Consider the following 21244-nt stretch of genomic DNA (forward strand, 5'->3'; position numbering starts at 1 on the left):
GGTGGTTAATGTAGTGAGAGACTGTGAGAACAGGAACAAGGAAAAGGAGTTTGTATGGATGAGAGTATATATGTAGGATTTGGATTTCAGTCAGGTTTGGACTTTTTGGATTATAAAGAAACCATTAAACTCTCTTTCCAAAGACCAGTTATACCTACAGTAAGCAAATAATTGAACAGCAACAAGTGAGAGTAAAGAATGAAATGTCTGCAAGAGGCTGGTTCAAATACTGTAAAAAATTAAAGAGTTTTTCATATTTTTCCTGTTATTTTTAAATACATGAAATATCAATAAAATTACAAAAATAGTCTGTGAATTAACATGCCTAGTGTAAAAAAACTTAGAATTTAAAATACTTAGAATTTAATGTAATGAGTGAAAATTAACAGTAAAAGAAGTATAGGTTCTGCATTTTTACATATTGTGTAATTATGAAAGTTTTCACCATAAAAACATTAAATAAATGTTTTTTTTATAAATGTATAAAATCCACAAGAAGTATTAAACTAAATTAAAAATTGGAATGTAATTTCACAGATGATGTACTTTATCGCAGCTTCAATTCTTTTACAATTATTGACTAAAATTGGTAAAATTACAGAAAAGTAATAATACTTGAAATGCATATTCTATATAAATTTAAGTAATATTTGTTTGTGATATACAGTACCCTCTATACTTTATATCAAAGTATCAATTCTATATAAGTGTGTGACAGCTTCAGTTCCTTACAGTACCAGTGATATAAAAGTGGCAGCTTATCATATGGTTAAATCATAGACTGTATCTAGTCATCTTTATTAACAGGAAATCAAAACTACAACGATAACAACTATTAAATAAAACATTTCCCCACTTGGCCTATCACCCATAATCTACAATAAAAACTAATATGGCTATTCAAGCTCCTCTTCAATTATTTGGTGTACAGTAACAACCTGGAACCTTTAAAAGGCACTCAGAAGCCTGAGGACTCTTCTGTCTAGAACACCCTTGGGAGACAACACAGGTAAGAAACAATCTTGTAGTCAAAATGTTTGCTTATTAAATGAAAAATCTGTTCTCACACCCATTCAGATACATACACATTGGGTGAATGTTAAAATGTAATTTTATGGGGACTTAACCAAGGTTGCCATACTAATTAAGATTTCTGTTCCTCGGCAGACCTTCACCAGTACCAGCTGGGAGGCCAACAAAAACCTGCAAAACAATAAAATGTCAAACCTCTTTGTGAGTGGATTCTTTTCCAAAAATGTTAAAATTAACCAAGTGTATTATACTGGTTAGACAATTAACAAAGAAGACCTTCATTACAGTCCCTTATGAAGTTGTGCCTCGACCAGGCACTTTTGGTAGCCATCACCAACCTTCTGGCATAATTCTGGTGGGACCTGGATCTTGCTGATGCAGAAAGAGCCTTTCTTGGTTGGACTGATGCAATGAAGGCTGAAGAATAACAGCTGAGGGGTCGAACCACAGCTCCATCTAAAGTGAACGTTCACACACCTCACACATACATAACAATGACTTGATATATGCACTCACTGGCTACTTTATTAGGCACACCTGTTCAATTGCTTAATAAATATCTAATTAGCCAATCACAAGATGGCAACTCAATGCATTTAGGCATGTAGGCATTGTCAAGACAACCTGCTAAAGTTCAAATGTTGCAAACCTTGAAGCAGATGGGATACAGCAGCAGAAGACCGCACTAGTTGCTGCTCCTATAAGCTGAGAACAGGAAACAATTCACACAGTCTCATCAAAATTGAATAATAGAAGATTAGAAAAATGTTGCCTGGTCTGACGAGTCTCAGTTTCTGCTATGACATTTAGATGGTAGTCAGAATTTGACGTAAACAGCACAGAGGCATGGATCCATCCTGCCTTGCACAAACAGTTCAGGTTGTTTGGTGGTGTAATGGTGTGGGTAATATTTTCTTGGCACACTTCTGGCCCCTTATTAACTGAGAATTCTTTAAATGATACAGCTTAACCTGAATCTCCACAGTTACAGATCTCAGTTCAATAGAGCACCTTTGGATGTGGTGGAACGGGAGATTCGCATCATGGTTGTACGGGTGACAAATCTGCAGCCACTGTGTGATGCTATCATGTCCACATGGCCCAAAATCTCTGAGGAATGTTTACTTAAAATTAAGAGCTTAAGAGGGGCTAGTAATTGATATTTTTTTCAAAAAAATGACAATAAAATAAGACAAAGAAAGGAATGTATTGATATTTTGATCAGACATAGACTAGTGTGATCACAAGCTAGAAGTTTCCCTATAACTTGTGAAAAGGACAGGCAAACTAAAGGAGAAACGCATCAGTTTTCATCATATTGAGTTTGGCAGTGGGGGCTTTTGATGTGACTGGTAATCTTCCCAATGCTTGACAAGTTGCCTTGTGGCATTAAAGTACAACAAAGCAGCTGGGGCACACAAGGCACTTAGCTCATTGTGTTATGGAGATTTATTTTCTTTGTGCCCTTTTGACAGGAAGGCATTTGAAAATGTCACAAATTGTCTCTGCATTATTAGGATTCTACATACAATCTGACAGTACTTGCACATACTTTTAGCCAGACTAAGTCACAAATGAGATAGGCTGTAGCATCCTAGTGGCTGGTCTGCTTTTTTTTGTAAAATATTACAATGCTATTTAAAAATAAATGGGGGTAAACTGAGGAAAAGGCTCCAAAGCAACATATCAAAAAGCAGATCATTCATGCATGATCATTGTACCAAAAATTTGGACTAAATCCACAGTGAGCACTGAAAAGTGTGGCTGTGGACTGTGCATTTCTATTCAGAACAATACCTCAGGTTGTGAATCTGATACCAATGTGCTTTATCAAATCTGGCTGGACAATAACACCCACTGTCAGAGAAACAAAACCAGAGAGGTTATTGGAGTTTTGGACTGTGATAGAGTTGAAATGCATTAATTTAGCCAGAGCAGATGTGGTGTGCAGATGCACCCAGGCTTATAACAACAGCTTCTCTGTCTGTGTTGTTGGTTGATAAAAAGCAAACCGAGTAGAAAGTGGGGGAAAAAAAAAAGCACTCTGGTGGTAAAGCAAGGAAATAAACCAACTTAGAAGCTATCAGTTTCAAAACGGCGACTGAAAAGTGACTGAATGTCTCTGATATGAACTTTCATGTGTCTCATGTGAGAAATGTTAGACTACATGCCTGTGTGTTTTCTGTGGTCAAGCACACATGAAGAACTTCAGTAAATACAGCTGAGCATTAATAATGTATCACCTGCCTTGTTGGCTGTGCATCAGTTGTGAAAAGGCAAACTAAGACATGGTGTACTGCTTGAAAGGTGAGAAAAGACCTTATACAGAGCATGAGAAATGTGTGTGCCCGTATGTTGCATGGATAATGTGTTTGCGCGCACAAGTGTGGGAGGAGGAGCATAAATTTACTCCTTTGATAAATAATAAACCAGCGTGTGTGGGAGGGCTGTGTGGATCGTTCTCATTACATGTCGTTTCTCCGGTGGTTTCGGCTCAGATATTCCCATGTTTGATTCTTGATGCATGGCTTTTTTTTTTTTTTTTGGTTGATTATGCATAGATTTTTCAGTAGGAGTAATGATATTCATAGGGTCTGACATGTAGCTGTCAAAGCCCAAATTATAACAACAACAAGCATTCCCCAAGATTAAGGGTGACTGATCATCCAAGAGTCCACCCATACACGCACACACTGCATACATAAATACATGAAATCTCACAAATTCAAATATGTGCTTGCCAAGAAATGAAGGCCTGGCTGACAAATCACATCAGTCACATCACAGGCATTAATAAATGTTGAGCGGGCCAGCCTAGTAGGTGGCGTGACATTATTCCAACTTATAACTATCAACCTGGACTACTGTTACATGACAAGACCCAATTTGATGCTCATTAATACTCTTTTTTTTTTTTTTTAACCAAGATTATACTGTTGTGAATCAAGGCCAATGATGCCCAGTAGCACGTCCATAATGAACGAGGCTGCAGAGAACAGCAGCAACAGTAGGACAACCTCAGAGAAGCACCCATCAGAATAAGCTGACTAATACTATCAAATTTTAACTGTCTCACAGTAAAACAAAATGTGATATTTTTGAAAGCTGTTAAAAATAATCTAGGAATATTCATGAAAGTCCTTTGACAAAGATGCTTCTTTTGGTACTTTGGTTATTATAGTGGAAAAGGAATATTACATTCATAATTCAAAAATGGGGATAAAGAAAGTTTTCAAACCACATACTGATACAGTACTTGCTGCTTTGCTAACCAGATCACTGAGCTGCTTGAGGCCGAGTGTTCCACTGTCTGGTTTTAAAGAAATATTACAACCATCAAAGCCACAGACTTACTAAAGAATTCAACATTTGTTGGGGAAAACCTTGATTTCAAATCAAAGCCTAGAGTCACAGTTTTTCTTTGTTTTTTACTATGGGTCTCTGAAATATTAAACCCCATCTTTTATGAATGCATATAGCACAACCATACGTTTATTTTGAGAAATTCACTCTGCTGCAGCACCGACATTAAACCATTAAACTGGAAAATCATATAGAACATTTATTACTGTCCTTCAAAAGTGATTTCTCTGGTAAATTCTTTAATTTTAATGGGAAGCAGTATTTTAACTGGTCTGTTATTATGACTGCAGATATTAATGGTACTTGATTTTCCCAATGAAGCAAAATAGGTTAAAAAAATAAGGCACAAATTAGTTTGAAAAACCCTTAAGTAGAGCTGGTAACTGAGGGTGGAAGAGTCAAATCTTCTACACTGGAAGATTTCGATGTTGTGTATGCCTGCTCAGCAAAAAAAAAAAGAGAGAAAAAAAAGAAGGAATCTGATCTGCTGATCTAGGAGATCTGTATCACCCCCTCCATGGCAAAGGTTATGGCAAACTATAAAAAAACACAACATGGGATCAAGCTACTGTGAGGATGTGAGCCCAAGCCAAACCCCATCAATATTTTCCACTAACCTAAAAAGCAATCACCAATCCACTGCAGTAGTTCTCTTAAAAAGGGCACATCACTGCCCTTTGATTATTAATTATAAACTCGAGGAAATCAACTGATAAAGTCTGGGATGTCAAAATGCTGTTAGATGTGTGAAAGCGCTTGTACTTTGGTGTTACTCAAACGAGGAATGAGTTTTAGTATTCACACTGAAGAGCGGGGTCACCATTAAATTAATCAGTCCCAATACCCAAAGTAGAGCGTGTTAATTGGATCTTTGACGAGACTCTCCAATGAATAATAGCAGCATCCTTTATTCCGCAGGCCTAGTTAATTCAGCAGCGTGTCATTAGTTTTAGATCGAAAGTTTTCAGCAGAGCCTTGGATGGGCCCTAGAGAGAGGAAACTCAATTGCACGTGTTTGGATCATCTTTATCTGTTCATCCATAGATTCAGCGCCACAGTCACACACCTGTTGTGCTCCTGCCTGACAGGGACCACAACATTTGCACTGTATGGCTTTAAGTGTGTAATTATACTTCACTAGTTTAGCAGCTAATTCTAAAATCGTGGAGTTAAACCTTCCCTCTACAATAGCTCGTGCTCTTATCAGGAAGGCTTTCTATTAGATTTTAGAAACTTCCTGCAGGAATTTATTTTTGTTTTCCCAAAATCACCCCCCCCATGAGATCATGCACCAAATTGGGCAAGCAGCTGGTTCAGTCTTATGAGAACTTGCTCACATTTAGACAAGTATTAGAGCCGAACGTTATCCAGTGTTATTAGCAGACGTCAGGAAGGAAATTATGATGGGCAGAATCCGTGAGCTGCATCTGAATTTCTTAAAGCCTCTCCCAAAGCCACTGACATCACTTTGGGGCCCAGCAATTTTGTGGCGATGTGCCAGTGTCAGCTTTTTGACAGTGGGATCAAACTTTATGTATTTATTGGTGGAAATTCTTGGAGCAGGTTCTAGCTTTTGTACTGAGACGCAGAGATGGTAAAGGGGTATTAATGGACCTAATTCTAGTAATGGGGCCATTGTCATGTTGAAACAGTAAGGCCTGTTTCAACATGACAATGAATTGAATAGATTGAATACATTGCATTTTTTAATTTAAAAAAGGGCCAATTCTTATTAAACAGTGCAAAAAACCCAAAAGAATAAATAGCTGGTAGTTTCTGAAAATCCCATAAAATTATTTAAAAACATTTGCAATTGTTCTTCAAAATCCTTAAAAACTGTAACAATCTGCATGAAAAATAACAGTAATTAATGCAATTTTTGTTTGGAAATCCAGGCAAAGGATTAAAATGCCCCCCCCCCCCCCCCCCCCCCCCTCTAGCATTTTCTTCTCTTTTTTAGTGAAACGACCTTTTGGATTTATGTAATGAAATATACGAAAATGAGTAAATAAATAAATGAGAAATGAGGTACAACGCAGCTTGAAGAGACAAAGAAACAGCAGGGAGGCACAAAGAGAAAGAATCATGACACACACACACGCACACACACACACACACGAAAGGAGAGAGAGGGGACTTGCACCTCCTTCGTTTTATGTGGCAGTCCTGCTCTCCACCGTCTCTCTCTCATTCACGCTGTCTCTCGCAGCTCCATCTCTTCATTACTCCGTCTGCTTCGCCCGGTTTTCCTCCTTTCTTATTATTCCCCTTCGTTCCTCCTCTTCCCATTCCTCTCCACTCTTCATTTTCGACATGCTCTTCACGTGAAGTCCACCAACCAACTTGCAGAGTCGGTGGATGTCGAGTAAACAAAAGCAGGCAAATGATCTGACGGGGGAATTAAAGAAAAGAAAACACGCACGTTTGCATCTTTCGCTGAGTGCCTTGGCTTGAACGGAGCAACAGTATGGATCTCTCATTCATGGCTGCACAGGTGAGACATTTCGCCTCCCAACTGCTCGAATATGTTTGGCTTGTCTGAACTTTTTTATTAATATATTTTGCCCGCTGTTTTCAAGGGCGTGGCCGACAAACAAGTTCATATCACGCTTTGACAGTTTCCAGTAATTGGAATGTCTAAAAATTGGATCAAGATGGATAGCATCACGTCTTTATACGTGCAGGTTCCATTAACACTGTGCGAGGAACAAGCAGGACGTTGTTGCACTCCAGTATCACTGTAATAGTCTTCAAGTAAATAGTTTTGATGTAGTTATCCTTTCGAAGTTTATAGCTCTAGTTTTTTTTTTTTTTTTCATCATTAGGCGTTGAATGCCTTTGACTTACTGCACTTTTGTGTCATAATTGAAAATAATGAGTTTGTGTAATGTGTAATTTAAGCTCTAACCACAATTTACATTTGATACTCTTATTAGTTTTGTGTTATTTTTGGCGTTTGAATTGCACCAGCTTCACTGGCCCAAATCATATTTTGTAATTCATGCAAATATGGTATTGCAGTGCTTTGCATAATACGTGCTGAAGTGATTTTGGCTCCATAGAGGACATATGTTATTGTGCATCTGTTTAGGAAATGAGGTTTGTTTTGATATTCTCCTTGCCCTCTTCTCTCTCTCCCTCTCTCTCGGTGTCTGGCAGCTTATGGTTTATCTGGTGCCATCTACTTTGCCATTCTCCACACAACCACTATTAAAGGGTTCATTGCATTATTTTTTTCTGCCAAGGGCTGTTCTTTGAGGCAAGATGAAGCCAAATGCTCCCAAATCTTTTTAAATCAAGGACCTCTAAATGGAAATGCATTGGAGCATGGAGCCATCTGAGAATACATTGTTGTTCACTATTACCTGATTTAAAGAGAAGTGGAGTAATAAGTTATGGAGAACATGAAAACCTCACAAGTGGTGGTGGTGGTGGGGTGATGCTGGGATTCGTTACATTAGCCCTCATGCCAGGAAGAAACAGAATGTCACAAATTAAATTCTCGGTGAAAGAAAGTCCCCAAAAGGAGCACAAGACAGTAACAAGTCCTCATACATGTTTAGAGCATGTTTGATTAATTTATGAGTTGAATACCAGACAACTAGCAACAGAGAACCTTTTCAGTAGATAATAGATAGCTTTCTAGGGAAAAAAAAAAGAGTAAAAAACAAAATATTTGAGAAATATACAAAGGATAAATGTAAGAGAATGGATGGATGATGGATGAGAACTTTATTAGTTACACCTGGTTGGACCCTCTTTTGCTTTCAAAAGTGCCTTAATTCTTCTTGGCAAGGATTCATCAAGGTGCTGGAAACATTCCTCTTAGATTTTGGTCCATAGTGACATGAGAGCATCACACAGTTGCTACAGATTTGTTGGCTGTAGCACATCCATGATGTGAAACTCCCATTCCACCACATCCCAAAAGTGCTCTATTGGACTGAGAGCTGGTGACTGTGGAGGCCATTTGAGTACAGTGAATTCACTGTGATGTTCAAGAAGCCAGACTGAGATGATCTGAAGATGAGTACACTGTGGTCATAAAGGGATGGACACGGTCAGCAACAATACTCAAGTAGACGATGGCATTTAAACAATGCTTATTTGGTAATAAGGGGCCAAAGGTGAACCAAGAAAATGTCCCCCAAACCTTTACACCAGTAGCAGCCTGATCTGTTGATGGATCCATGCTTTCATGTTGTTCACATCTGGAACCACCTGAATGTTGCAGCAGAAATGGAGACTTCTCAAACCAGGCAACATTTTCCAGTCTTCTGTTGTTTAATGATGAGCCCATATAAACTGTAGACTTGGTTTCCTGTTCTTAGCTGGTAGGAGTGGCACCTGGTGTGGTCTTCTGCTGTTGTATCTCATCTGCTTTAAGATTCAGTGCGTTGTGCATTCAGAGATGCTTTGCTACATACTTCAATTGTAACGAGTGGTTATTTTTAGTTACTGTTGCCTTCCTATCAGCTTTAAGCAGTCTGGCTATTCTCCTCTCACCTCTTCTCTGAACAACAAGGCATTTTCGCTCAGAGACCTGCTGCTCAGTGGATATTTTCTCTTTTTTGTACCATTCTCTGTAAACCCTAGAGATAGCTGTGTGGGAAAAATCCCAGTAGATCAGCTGTTTCCGAAATACTCAGACCGCCATGTCTGGCACCAACAGCCATGCCACGTTAAATCACCTTTCTTTCCCATTCTGATGCTCAGTTTCAACTTCAGCACATCATTTGATCACAGTGCTACTGCAATGTGATTGGGTGGTTAGAGATTTGCAATAACGAGCAGTTCAACAGGTGTACTTAACAAATAGGCCAGTAAGTATATATTGTGCTTTGTCTGTTCCTAATTTCTTACAGAAATAGGAAACATTACCTTTTTTAAAGAGTAAAGGACAAAAATATGAAATGCATACACTGTAGGTAAAGCAATTAATCCAACAAAAACTAATGCAGAATTTTGTTTTATCGATGCATTAATCCTAGCAAGCTAAGCTCAGTTATTAAAAAAGCCTACATGGATAAGGTCTGGCAGTTGAACTTGACCAATTTTAAGAAAACTTTTTGTGGCTTTCCCTCGATGCTGAGTAGTGTCACAGTGTGGCGCTTCCACCTTTTTTTTTTTACAACAGAGGCACAAACCTCTTTGACAATCTGAAGTATACAGCAAGCAAATAACTGCTCCAAAACCATGTTTTGTACCAGGCTATAAGCATAGCTTTATGGACTCAATATTGGAACCAGCTCAAATGGCCAGTAAAGGAACTGCAGTTTTTGTCACGTTTATTTCATTTTCTTTAGCACTGCTTGAATGAAACATTGCGTTGTATGGTCGATGCATGGTAGTTATGATAGCTGTGTATTTCTAGCTCTCCACCAGCACCATTACCGGTTGTGCACTCTGGTAATTTAATAGCATATGTTATTCGCCCATTTCCAAATTGAGACACTGCAAGCCTAAAACAAATACAATAGGTAGTGAATTTTGTATTTGTTAATGGAAAACTGGCTTAAAAATAAGCTCTGGTTTGCTTCCACTCCCTCCTGACTCCCTGCCTCACACTTGCCATTTTTGTAGTTCCTCTTTTTCAACATTCACGTACCTTTCCCCCAAAGAATGCGTCTCTCCCTCAGATTGGTAATGGCTAATTTAACTGAAGTGAAATTCATTCCTGTGCCCTGAGCCACTCTGTAATGGTGACTGTGAATGAAGTCAGGCAAATGTCCCCGGAGTTTTGAAGACTGATTTCACAATGGATGATTTTTTTGCACATCCATCTCAGTGTAGCTCTGCTGCCTGCAAATCACTGGACCTTCACCACCACTTTGTCTCTGAAAGATGACGAATGCTGCTGTAAGTGTTTTGGCCTATAGATGGGAAACTTTTTAAAGAACTTTATTTCAGAGAAGGAGGTTAGTGATTTTCTCTATGTAGAAGATGAAGAATGAGTAGCTTTGAGGATATACTATTGCTGTGGTATTTGAAAAGAGCATACTTAACTATAGAAACTGAGTAGCTTGCTTGCCATTCAACAGAACCAACAACATGCATATTGTGTACCATTACACAGAAACCAGTAACAGTATTGGCCATTGTTTAGATGCATTTCTCGCTCCTCTCTTTTTTGCTAAAATGGTTTTGTATGTTATCACAGAAACAGTGCTAAATAGCTCTTGACAGAACAATGTGTGCACTCTTGTGTTTGGTGAATGATTTGCATTTGGCAGCAATGCTTCACTGGATTGAAATGAAAAAGGGTATACAGCATTAGCTTTAAAGTGGCGGCATCCCCAAGCATGGCAAAACACGGATTAATAGGTGACAATCACGGCAAAGCTTTTGAATGCTAAGCTGAGTGCGATTCAGCAGCTTTGTCCTTATCTATTCAATTACACTGAACTGAGAAATCTTTCACAAAGCTTTCCTTAGCTCCCATATGGATATTGACATTTATTTTTGACATCCACATGCTTATGATTTTCTTCTCCAGTCCCGCTACTTTGACGGTTAATTATATTGTGTATATCTTAGCATCTTGTAGAGGCTGTCACTGTTCGAATATTTAACTAGCAGATGTTAAGGCATAAAAAAAATGAGTCAGTGTGTTAGTAACTGATGCTGAGGTCAGGTTTGATGTATTCAAGACAAGCGCCGCAGACATCCTGGGCATGTTGCCAGTCTCAAACGTGCTTCAGCTGACAGATCTGCCACACAGGGCAGCAAAACCCTTAAGGCTCTGCCTATCCAGTACAGGGTGTCCCAGTGGCCTTGGCCTTTACTCATTTTTTTGGCTGTACATACATGCACTATACCCATCTGTGTCACATAGGATTATATTTGATTCCGTATGTGTATTTCCTTGACTACACAGACATATTTCCTTGACTTTAAGACATTTTCATTACTTGGCCAAATTGGTACTTAAGGAGCAGTATTGGTCTATTTCCACATTCTCTCTTGAGATGATTTGTCTTTTCATGACAAGCCATCATGATTTCTCATTACTCATTCGATTATGTAGTGAAATTATGGCCCCAAGTCATTCTACCTGACAGGGGTTGTACATCTCTTCTTGTGTTAAAGAGCATAGATGAGAGTGAAAGGATGATGAAGTCAGGAGTGGTTAACAGCTGCAACAAACAGAGACACATGTATTTACACACAACACCAGGATCCCCCAGACCAGGATCTCACAGAACTGGCAAAAACGCTTTAGTTTACTTACAGATGGTATCACACAAAAGCATGAGCCTGAAATTCAGCACAAGCTGATCGTTTCAAATTAGAAAGACACGCTGGAGATACAGCGAGATTTGTTTGCACAACACCACCACCTCCTGATTTTGAGACAGATACAGAAATGCAAGTTGAATAGTTCACAAATAAGATTATTTTTTCACTAAACACAATTTTTGAAATAGATGTCACCACAAAGTCTAAATCAAGACCATCTTTTCACCCAACTACATAAAAAAAGAATCTAGTTATATAATCGTGTTATCTCACTGTGTGAATTCTTCACAAACTGACTGCTCCTATTAAAAATCTCCTGGTTTCTATAGTCGTGGCTAATTTGAAGAGTGTAATAATGTCACAGCAGCCTTTTCATCTTGAGGAATTTATTTCCCCTCTGGCCTGCTTTTGTCTGTTTTTTCAGCAATTGGTTTTACATGAAAGCTACAGTCCTGAGATAGTGAAAACTTGCAACAGATCCAGCTTTTTATGCATCTTCATATTTAAAGACCTTGAAGTGTTGCACACAGGTTAAGTAAAAACAATCAGCTTAAATTAGACGGAGCTGTATGCATGGGGGAAAATAAATGATTTAAATAGATGAAAAGCAGGTAATCATACTTTGATAGGTCTATTTTCTATTCTAGTAGCTTATCAAGAAAAGCAATTTGAAGACGGGACACTGATTTATTTTCCTGGATTTTCTTTTATTTCTTTATGTGCACATTTTATCACAGTAATTTTGTATATCTCTGGGCATACAATTTTAATACGTTACCACAAGTTACCAGTCAAGGACATCTAGAGAGTGAAAAGGCAATGAGCAACATTAAGAAGTTGCTAATGAGGAAATCCTGTAGAAACCCTTAGAGATGTTGCCCTGCTTGACACATCTTAATAGCTGGGTTGAAGGAGAGGTAAGGGCCACTTCATAGTTTACTCTTACTTGATGGATGTTGCGCAGAAAGAACAGAAAATAGCCAGGAGGAAAGAACATTCAGAACAAACAGTGTAGTAGGTTGATACTGGTGATGGCTTTTTATGCAGTCCTTCTTATAGTCAGACCAGAGATACATTAAAAGATCTCATAGTGGAGAGAGAACATGCTGAAAAGTCAGTTCTGCAGGTGGGTAAATGGGGACCTACAAGTTCATGCAAAAATGCAACGAGTCTCCAATTCAGTTCCAGCTGGCCGGCCCTTTGTTGCATATTCATTCCCCTACGCTCTCTTAATCTCCACTGTCTTTATTAAATATCAAAAAAGGCACAAACAGTGCCAAAATAATATTAAAAAGAAAACATTCAAATGGGACCATCAATTTCCTGACAAACAGGAAATTGCAGTTCTTTGTTTTTGGCTCTCATTCTTGGATGGGGATATGAACCAGCCTTCTAAGCTTAAGTTCCTAAGCAACAGTAAAGACCCTCCGTCCAGTGGTACCATCTGTACATCTGTAGTCATTCTGTTTGTGCTATAATGTCAATTTGATATGGTTTAAAAACCGGAAAAAAACTGCTTACTCAATAAGATATGTAGTCTGTCTCATATCCTGATTAGAGTTCACTGCAGTCAACTTCCACATCTGTGGGTGTAGTATTTCTGTACTGGTTGAGAGCTGACCATGGACGCTATGAAAGTATAGGCAATTGTTAGTGGCTTTAGCATTCAGGACTGTAAACCAAGGGTATGTTGCATTTGGTGAGCAGTGCCCGCAGGATTGTCTGTGGCTACACATGGTTAATTAGAGGATGCTAGTACCTTAAATTATGCTGGGCTCTAAGTTTAACATGAAGCATACCAGAACACATTCTATCTGCTGCATTAACTAAAAAAAAAATTACAAAATAAACCAGCAATTTTACAGTTTACTGGAGTCCAGTTCCTCTTGTTTTCCCCTGACCGCAAATCTCTGCCTTTTTAGAAAAGAAGCATCAAGGTAAAATATGATCAGAAGAAAGGGCAATGGTTCCTCATCCCCTTTTGTGTGCTCAATCTTCACTGGAGCAGGTGTAATTTATTGGCCACTGAGCAAAAGTCGGGAAGAGAAAGCGATAGAACAGCAAATCTGTTTGCTGTTTACCAGCACACTGGTTAGTTCATATACTCAAAGTCTAATCTCATAATCATTTTTATAACACTAGGACTTTTAGCTACATTAAAACCTGCTGTAGCTACAATTGGGGAATATAATAGGCATCAGGTGAACAGGTAGACCTAAAGATTAGTGTGTTGAAAACAGGGAAAAATGGGCAAGACGAAGGATCTAAGCAACTTTGACATGGATCAAATTGTGGTGGATGAATGACAATCGTATATGGGACAAACCATTAAAAAGTTAGAGATATTTTGGTGGTATAAGTGGGATCTAAAATTATTGGGTAAGTGGTTTTAATACTATAATCCATTGAGAGGAAAAATAATGTTACTATAGTTGTGCTCTAAATGGATCATGAACTGCTCAGAATTAACAGAGTATGATGTAGCTGATCAGGTCAACAAATAAATTGTTGACAGTCTTTTCAACCATCTGTTAACGTGCTAACATGGGCTCTAATTAGTATTAGTGCAGCAGATAACTTAATATTGCAGGGAAATCATTCACAGGTGGGTATTTGGCCCAGTATTTTAAGTTTATTGTTGTTTGCATTGATTAGGCATCTTTTCTTATTTGGAAATTCTTTATATTTTTTGGATTGTGTGTTTAGGGTGTAGCTTTGACAGGTTATGTTGGTTATCCGAGTCTTATCCTTAATATCCTTAGTTCTTTTTTGGAGCTTTGGTTATTCTTCTTAGGGTGGGTTTAAGTTTATAGCAGTTTTGCATTTTGAACTCTGTTTAGATTTTCACTTTGTGTTATTCCACTTCCCCTGTGTCCTGTTGTCTGGCCTTCATCGTTCTCGTCTGTCTCTGTATCCAGTTCGTGCATCTGTCTTTGTATTTGTGTTCCTCAGTTTATCCGTGTTGTGTCAAGTCTGCGTGTGTGTTGTGTCTAGTCACTTCTTGTTTTATTTTGGTTGGTCATTTGTCTTGTGCGCTGTGTTTCATTTTGTTTTCCCCTTGTGTTAGTGTGATTCTGCTTACCTGTTCGCTCCTGCAGTTTCCACTCCCCTCTCGTTACCCCAGTGTGTATTTAAACCCTGAGTTTTCCCTGTTTCATTGTTGTGTCCTCCGTTCAAGCTGTGTGTTCCTGTGGGCTGTGTTTTCCCCTTCTGGCTCCAAGGTTAATGTGATGCACCTTGGTTTAAATGTTTTTTGTTTTTTTTTATTCGAGTTAAACCTGACTCCTGCGTCCTGCTCTTGGGTCCTACCCTGCCTGCCACACAGCCGATTTATGACACCTTTAGAAGTCTGAAATTACTCAGAAGTGTTTTCAAAAACACTTGTGGGGTGTAGCATTGCAATGCCATTTGTTTCAGTCACATTTCCTGAATGGACCCATTACATTTCTTGCTGGTTACCCAGCTCTCACCTGTGGTCCCCAAAAATCTTGACTGACCATATGGAGCAGATTGTCTGCTGTTGAGTAGTTCAATCCCCAGCTCCTGCATCCATATGTTAAAGTGTTCTTAGGCAGAATACTAAACCCCACTGTTTCTGTGGATGCAGCTTGGAGTATAAAAAATGCTTTGCATGCTAGGTTTAGCTACAGCTGATGAGAGACTTGCCATGTTGAAAATTTCTCAGAATTTAAATAATAAAGCTGTTCCAAATAATGACCAGATAATAATTGGCTGTAGCAACAGTAACTAAATGATCTGTCAGTAACTGTCATATTTGAGCATATCATTTTTCAATTGCCATCTTATTTTACAGCATGTTTGTACAGTAAACGCAAATATTTCCCAGCTGTTTTGCACCTGAAATGAATGTCTGCATATTGAAAGAAGTCCTGGGAATGAAAGGGAGACTTGATGGACTCTGACAGCCAAGTATGAAGTAATAACATCTTTTCCTTATAGACCTATCCCACTAACTACATAATGCTTCCTATAGTTTTGTGCTTCTGATATTCGGCAAACATGAATTATACATTTTGACATAAATAATTTATTCTCCCTAGATAATTTCAAAGCAGCTTCATCAGCTTGTATTGATGAATTTTCAAATAAACTTAAGCTATAATTTGGGGTAAAACTTTGAAGAGTATTGCCTCAGCGTGCTCATTGAGAATGAGCTTCAAGCTGACACTCTAGCCTTTTAAAGGACACATAAAATACACATCTGAATTCAGCTCATGAGCAGTTTTTTGATGAAAAGGAAATGCGATTGGAAATTATGGAGAGTCAAACAGTGAGTGGCTGTTCAGCTTTGGCTAATGCTGAATGGCAGAAGCTGATAACACACTATTAGTGAGGAAGCAGTGATGAATTATGATTTAGATAAACATCACCACGGACTCTGCAATATATTGGTATCATTATGCATTTTTTGGAATCATTAGCATGCTAAAGGCAACATAAGTGTGTTGTGAGGCTCCGACACAGCGTCTGTAGTTTTCCAGGAGAAGCCAGTTAAATTGTTTACATCTCCACAGTTTAAGTTAATTACCCGCTCGCAGCTTTTCCACAACTGATGTCAGCTGTTACTCTTTTTTTTTTTTTTTTTTAAAAGCAAACCTTATTGACTTCAAACAATGCCTCCATAATAATACCAACAGCAAAATCCTGCTTCTTGATTTGATCTCTTTCACTGGGCCTAACTCTTTAAGTGCGACCTTGGGTTTGCTCAAAGAAAGCGGCCCTGAAGCAAGTGACAAAGTGTACAAAGAGGCCTCCCCCTCCCTCCATTTCACCTCCTCTTCAATCTGCAAAGGAGTTTAGGCTGTATGGCACACAATATTACTCCACTGCTCACAAAATACTGCTGCCTTAGGAGAAAAGTCTTTGTTTAGATTGGCTTCCAAGGCAACAGCTGACAGTCTCTGTTGTAGCTCCAGCCACAACTCAAGAACAGGCTGCTGACTATATTTCATATGAAATTATATGACGCCTCTCCTATTACAACCCCAGCTGTATTTTAGTACTAGCAGACACTGGCCTTATGATGTTTTATATAAAGTAAATCTGACTGTGACCTTCTCGTTCCGGGCACATGCAACTTTAATGGCCAGGTAAAGAATCAGGCACTTACAGTGTGTAAGCTGTGTTACACATGGAACTCATTTGGAATCTCCGCTGGTATGCATGAGTGGTGGAGGAGTACACTAGCTTTGAATTTTTTTTCTTTTAATTTTGAATTTTTTATGATGCCTACAAAGAGTTGTGAATCACTTCATAGCAAGTGCTTCAAGTTTCCCTTTGCAGGTGTTTTGATGCACTTGAGCGCCATACCTTCATGTTGTAATCACCAGCTTGAGGCCCAAGCTTGCACCAGAGTAAAAAGAGTTACATTATTTGATGAGTTTTTCTTTCTTTTTTTTTTTGTTTAATCATTTGGTTCTTTTAGTCCAGCCAGAATCAGAATGAATATTGCAACATGTAGTGCATGCCCCATATCTACTTAGGCTTGCAGCTATCCTTTAAGCACAACACAGCCCCTGCAGGGTCAAAGCTGTGCAAGATTAATCTTTACTGTCATTCACATTCATCATTGAGAAGCAATGATATTGTTTGTTGCTGCAATTACTGATTTCACACCTGAGTCTTGTTTACGTTCATGTGAGACTTGCGGCTTGTGCACAAACAAGATTCTGTCTCAACACCCACACACTATTGCTCGCTGTCATACGTATACATCAGTATTTCTTTATTTATAATGGTGACTGATGGATAGAAGGCCCAGAGACAAGGCCTTCATGTGCACATGTGTGTGTGTGTGTATATTAAATGTCATTTTTTATTTCTTTGCCAGAATAAGCCATGTAGGCTTGTCCACATTTGTCTTGTAATGTCTTTTCTTGATGCATTGTACATGCAAATATTTAAATAAACTCATACTGTGAGAACCATTTTAATAAGGACAGAGGGAGGTATCAATGCAGCTAGGCCAACATGGCACACATATGACAAATCTATAACACGCACCCACAGGGAAAACACAAACAGTAATGATTCATAAATGCTGATGCCAACCTACAACAGTCCATAGACTGTAATATAGTAGCTACTGCTACCTTCTATAGTAGGCATTAATGTTCTCACTGGATTGTGTCTCAGCTGTGTTGTTGACAATATACACACTAAGAAAACATTGTCCTTCATAACCTAAAAAAAATTACATGAAATTTTGTTGTCTACGGGTTGGGCTAAAATATTATTTGTGTTGCTTTTTCAAATTTACATGAATTATGAAGTAATATTAAAAACACATATCCTGAGCTTTTTGTCATTTACTACAATAAACAGCATGTTAAGGTCAGAGGCTTCAGATAAATATGACTGATCATATTTGGCTCTACTAAAAGCAAGACAAAAAAAAAAGAAAATATATTTTCACATTTTACGTGAAAATGTAAGTAAAGGTCATCCAAAACTCATTCATTTTGCAGTTTGGGGCCACATTGACCTAAACTAGGAAATCAAATTTTGGAGACTTAACAGGAAGTCCTGCAGCATTTTGTGGAGCATTTGTGTTTATTCTTGTTCTGCTTGTTCACAGAACTTCTGTGGCCACTCTTTTTGTACACCTACATAATCTATTTTGATTAAATATATGGCAATATCAATGCAATCTGACAGGTTTATGAGAGTTATGTTCAAAAAGGAAAATTACAGAGACAGTCATTGCAGAGAAATGCATAAAGTGTCTTTTGGCTTGAGTAGTCACCCATGGACACTTCAGCCCACCTTGGTGTCACATTTAAATTAACTGGGCATTGTTAAGATGATTTTCTTTATTAATGTGCAGGGTTAATGTTGTAAAAAGGCATATTTTAACCCTTTTCCCATTTAAACAAGTAGTGTTGGTGCTTAAATCTAACCAAACAGCACTTGGAAGCCAAAGCAAACTGTGTGTGTAAATAAAAGTTAACAAGACAAAAACACATCCCTGTTAATGCAAGCAGCATAAATTGGTTGTATTCAGAGCAGCATCAGTGTTATGGATGGGCCCAATAAAATAACTCTGCCCCCTCAGCTGAATTCTTCAGTACTTCAAACTATAAGTTACACTAATTTATACAATTTGGCAATGAAAAACTTAAACACCCATAATCGCAGATAAGTTATTGCAGTGCACGCTTGGTTTAATTATTCGGTTAACAGTGGTTTAGTGCTTCTGCAGCAATTGTGGTAACCAGCATTACTCAGGAGTACACTGAGCAGATGTGCCTATGCAGGTCAGACTTTGGGAGGTACCCCTCCTGTCTCTTTGAAACTCAAGAGGTCATTGATCAGCTTGTGCAGCTAGCTTTAAACCATGAATCTACTTGAAAATTGCAAAACAAATGGAAATGGAAATGTGTTGAGGATGTCGACTGTCCTAATGTACGTGAGTTCATTGATCCATATCTGCACCTGGAGAGGCACCTGCCTCTGCAATCTGAGACAGATATTTTTGCACTTTTATAACTGTGACTACATTTCTCTCTGAGTGTACTATACATATATGGTTGTAAATAATGTAGAAAAAAAATCTAAATTGTAAAAAATATATATTATATATATAGCTAAATTCTCCGCTGTCAATGTTTGTTGCTCGTCCAGTTCGTATGCTCTGCTGCTGACTCTAATTCAGTGGTTAGGGAAGTTTTACTGGAAATCATCCATTAGACTAGCAATACGAGACAAGAATGCCTTCTCAGCTGGAAGAATGAAACTAAACCATCCAGATTCTTCTGCTTATCCATTTCAGGGTCACAGGGGGAGTGTAGTCTATCCCAGCTGTCATAGGGCAAAAGAGAGGTAACACCCTGGATAGGTCACTAGTCTGATGTAGACATCAGTTAACCTACTCCATGCATGTCTATGGAGTGTGGGAGGAAGCTCGAGTACCCAGAGAGAACCCTTACAGGGACAGGAAAAAAACCCACAAACTTTACACAGAAAGGCCCGAGCCTGGATTTGAACCTAGGATCTTCACATGGTAATATGGTCGTTAGCAGTACTGCTAACGACCATATTACCATGCTGCACCAAAGCTATACCAGTTTGCCCCCCCCCCCCCAAAAAAACAAAACAAAACAAAAAACAACCAAACAAAAAACAAACAGTTGCCCAGTATTAAACAAGTAAGGTGCAGCAGCTGGACTTGAATACTGTTTGCAATTAATATACAGAAAATCAATGTTTCAGTTTTCTAGTAGTTTTTTTTTTGTTATTTTTTTAGCATACTGACTTTTTAACTATACTCAATTATGTTTTAAAAATCAGACATAGGTTCTTTACTTAATGATTTCATACTAGGAAAAGTAAAAATATTACAATGGAAGTAGGACAGAGCTTTTTCCTTTAATTATCTCATTTCGTCAGGGGAGATGATTAAACATGTTCTTCCATGTGATTCACATTTTGTGGCAGCAGCAGGAACAAGACGAAAACAGACAAAACACAAGGGACCAATTGCAGGGGTTTTTTTTTTTTTTTTTTTTGTATGAAAAGAATTTCAGAACATTTATAGTTTATATTTGACAGGAAGTGGTGGTTCATAATGTTCTGCAGACCTGAGGGCTGCGGGATCTGACACAACTAGTGTGCAGCAAAGTGTATAACTGTAAAGAGAAGCTAGGGGATGTTTGCTTTGATAACCCATGTTTCCTTTTGCGTTTAAATCTTATATTAATGTCTCTCTCTCTCTCTCTCACTTGCTCAGACACACACACACACACACACACACACGCACGCACAGAAACAGTATTTATGCCAGCAGCCATGTGGATGTTGATTTATATTTATACTGCACTTCATATACAAAGGAGAGAAATTCCCTCTATCTTGTTTTTTAAATAATTTTAAATCATTACTTCCTGCTGCCTTTCAGTCACATTTCCCAGTAGCTTTATCTAACAGTAAGAACTAACAAATTAAGTTGCTGTGGTTATAAATATTTATAATTGCAAATTTAAATAAATATATCATGGCGTGGGAGGAAAATAGATCATCTTAGCTGTGAATTACAGAAATTAATAAGACAGGTCATTAAGGAGAGAGCTGCACCGTGAATACAAATTATCCAAAGACTTGTCAAAACGTATCCATTTCTCTTCAGCGATATAAGTAGCACTGATATCTGTTGCATGACTACCATATGAGGGTGCATGATTCAAATATAGAACCTCTGTGGTCACTGTGACCACTGCCTAATAAATACAGTTTTATATATACAGTTTTGTTATATTTATACCCAAATTTGAGCTAGCACACTGGACTGGACTTAATCAAGCATAACATTCAACCACTAAAACTATATTTTTTCTTCAGTAGTGCAAGTAAATAACTGTTCTTAATCAAAGACATTTGTTTCTGCTTTTTGTAAAAAATTAAATTCATGGATAACAGTAAACAAATTTAAAGAATTAAAAATATAATTTTGATTAAAGAGCTTGGACATACTGGTGGATTAACCATTAAAGAAATATAAAAAATTATTTTGGTAATTACCAACACTGTTAATTTAGGGCAGCTGTAGCATAAACCTTACATTGGGGGTGGTCTAATAAATTTGTTAAGCACT

General features: G+C 38.1%; 1 protein-coding gene across 1 annotated transcript in view; it reads left to right on the top strand.

The window, feature by feature from the left end:
* Positions 1-6579: 6579 nt before the first annotated feature.
* The window catches only part of LOC115801373 (uncharacterized protein C14orf132), a 32820-nt gene continuing 18155 nt past the window's right edge, over positions 6580-21244 (top strand). Inside the window, exon 1 of the mRNA XM_030759157.1 lies at positions 6580-6889. Within this exon, the coding sequence (XP_030615017.1) occupies positions 6863-6889 (27 nt within the window). The 5' untranslated portion in view covers positions 6580-6862. The remainder of the gene's footprint in view (positions 6890-21244) is intronic.

This window comes from Archocentrus centrarchus, chromosome 22 (genome assembly GCF_007364275.1).
Source record: "Archocentrus centrarchus isolate MPI-CPG fArcCen1 chromosome 22, fArcCen1, whole genome shotgun sequence".
Classification (NCBI taxonomy): Eukaryota; Metazoa; Chordata; class Actinopteri; order Cichliformes; family Cichlidae; genus Archocentrus; species Archocentrus centrarchus.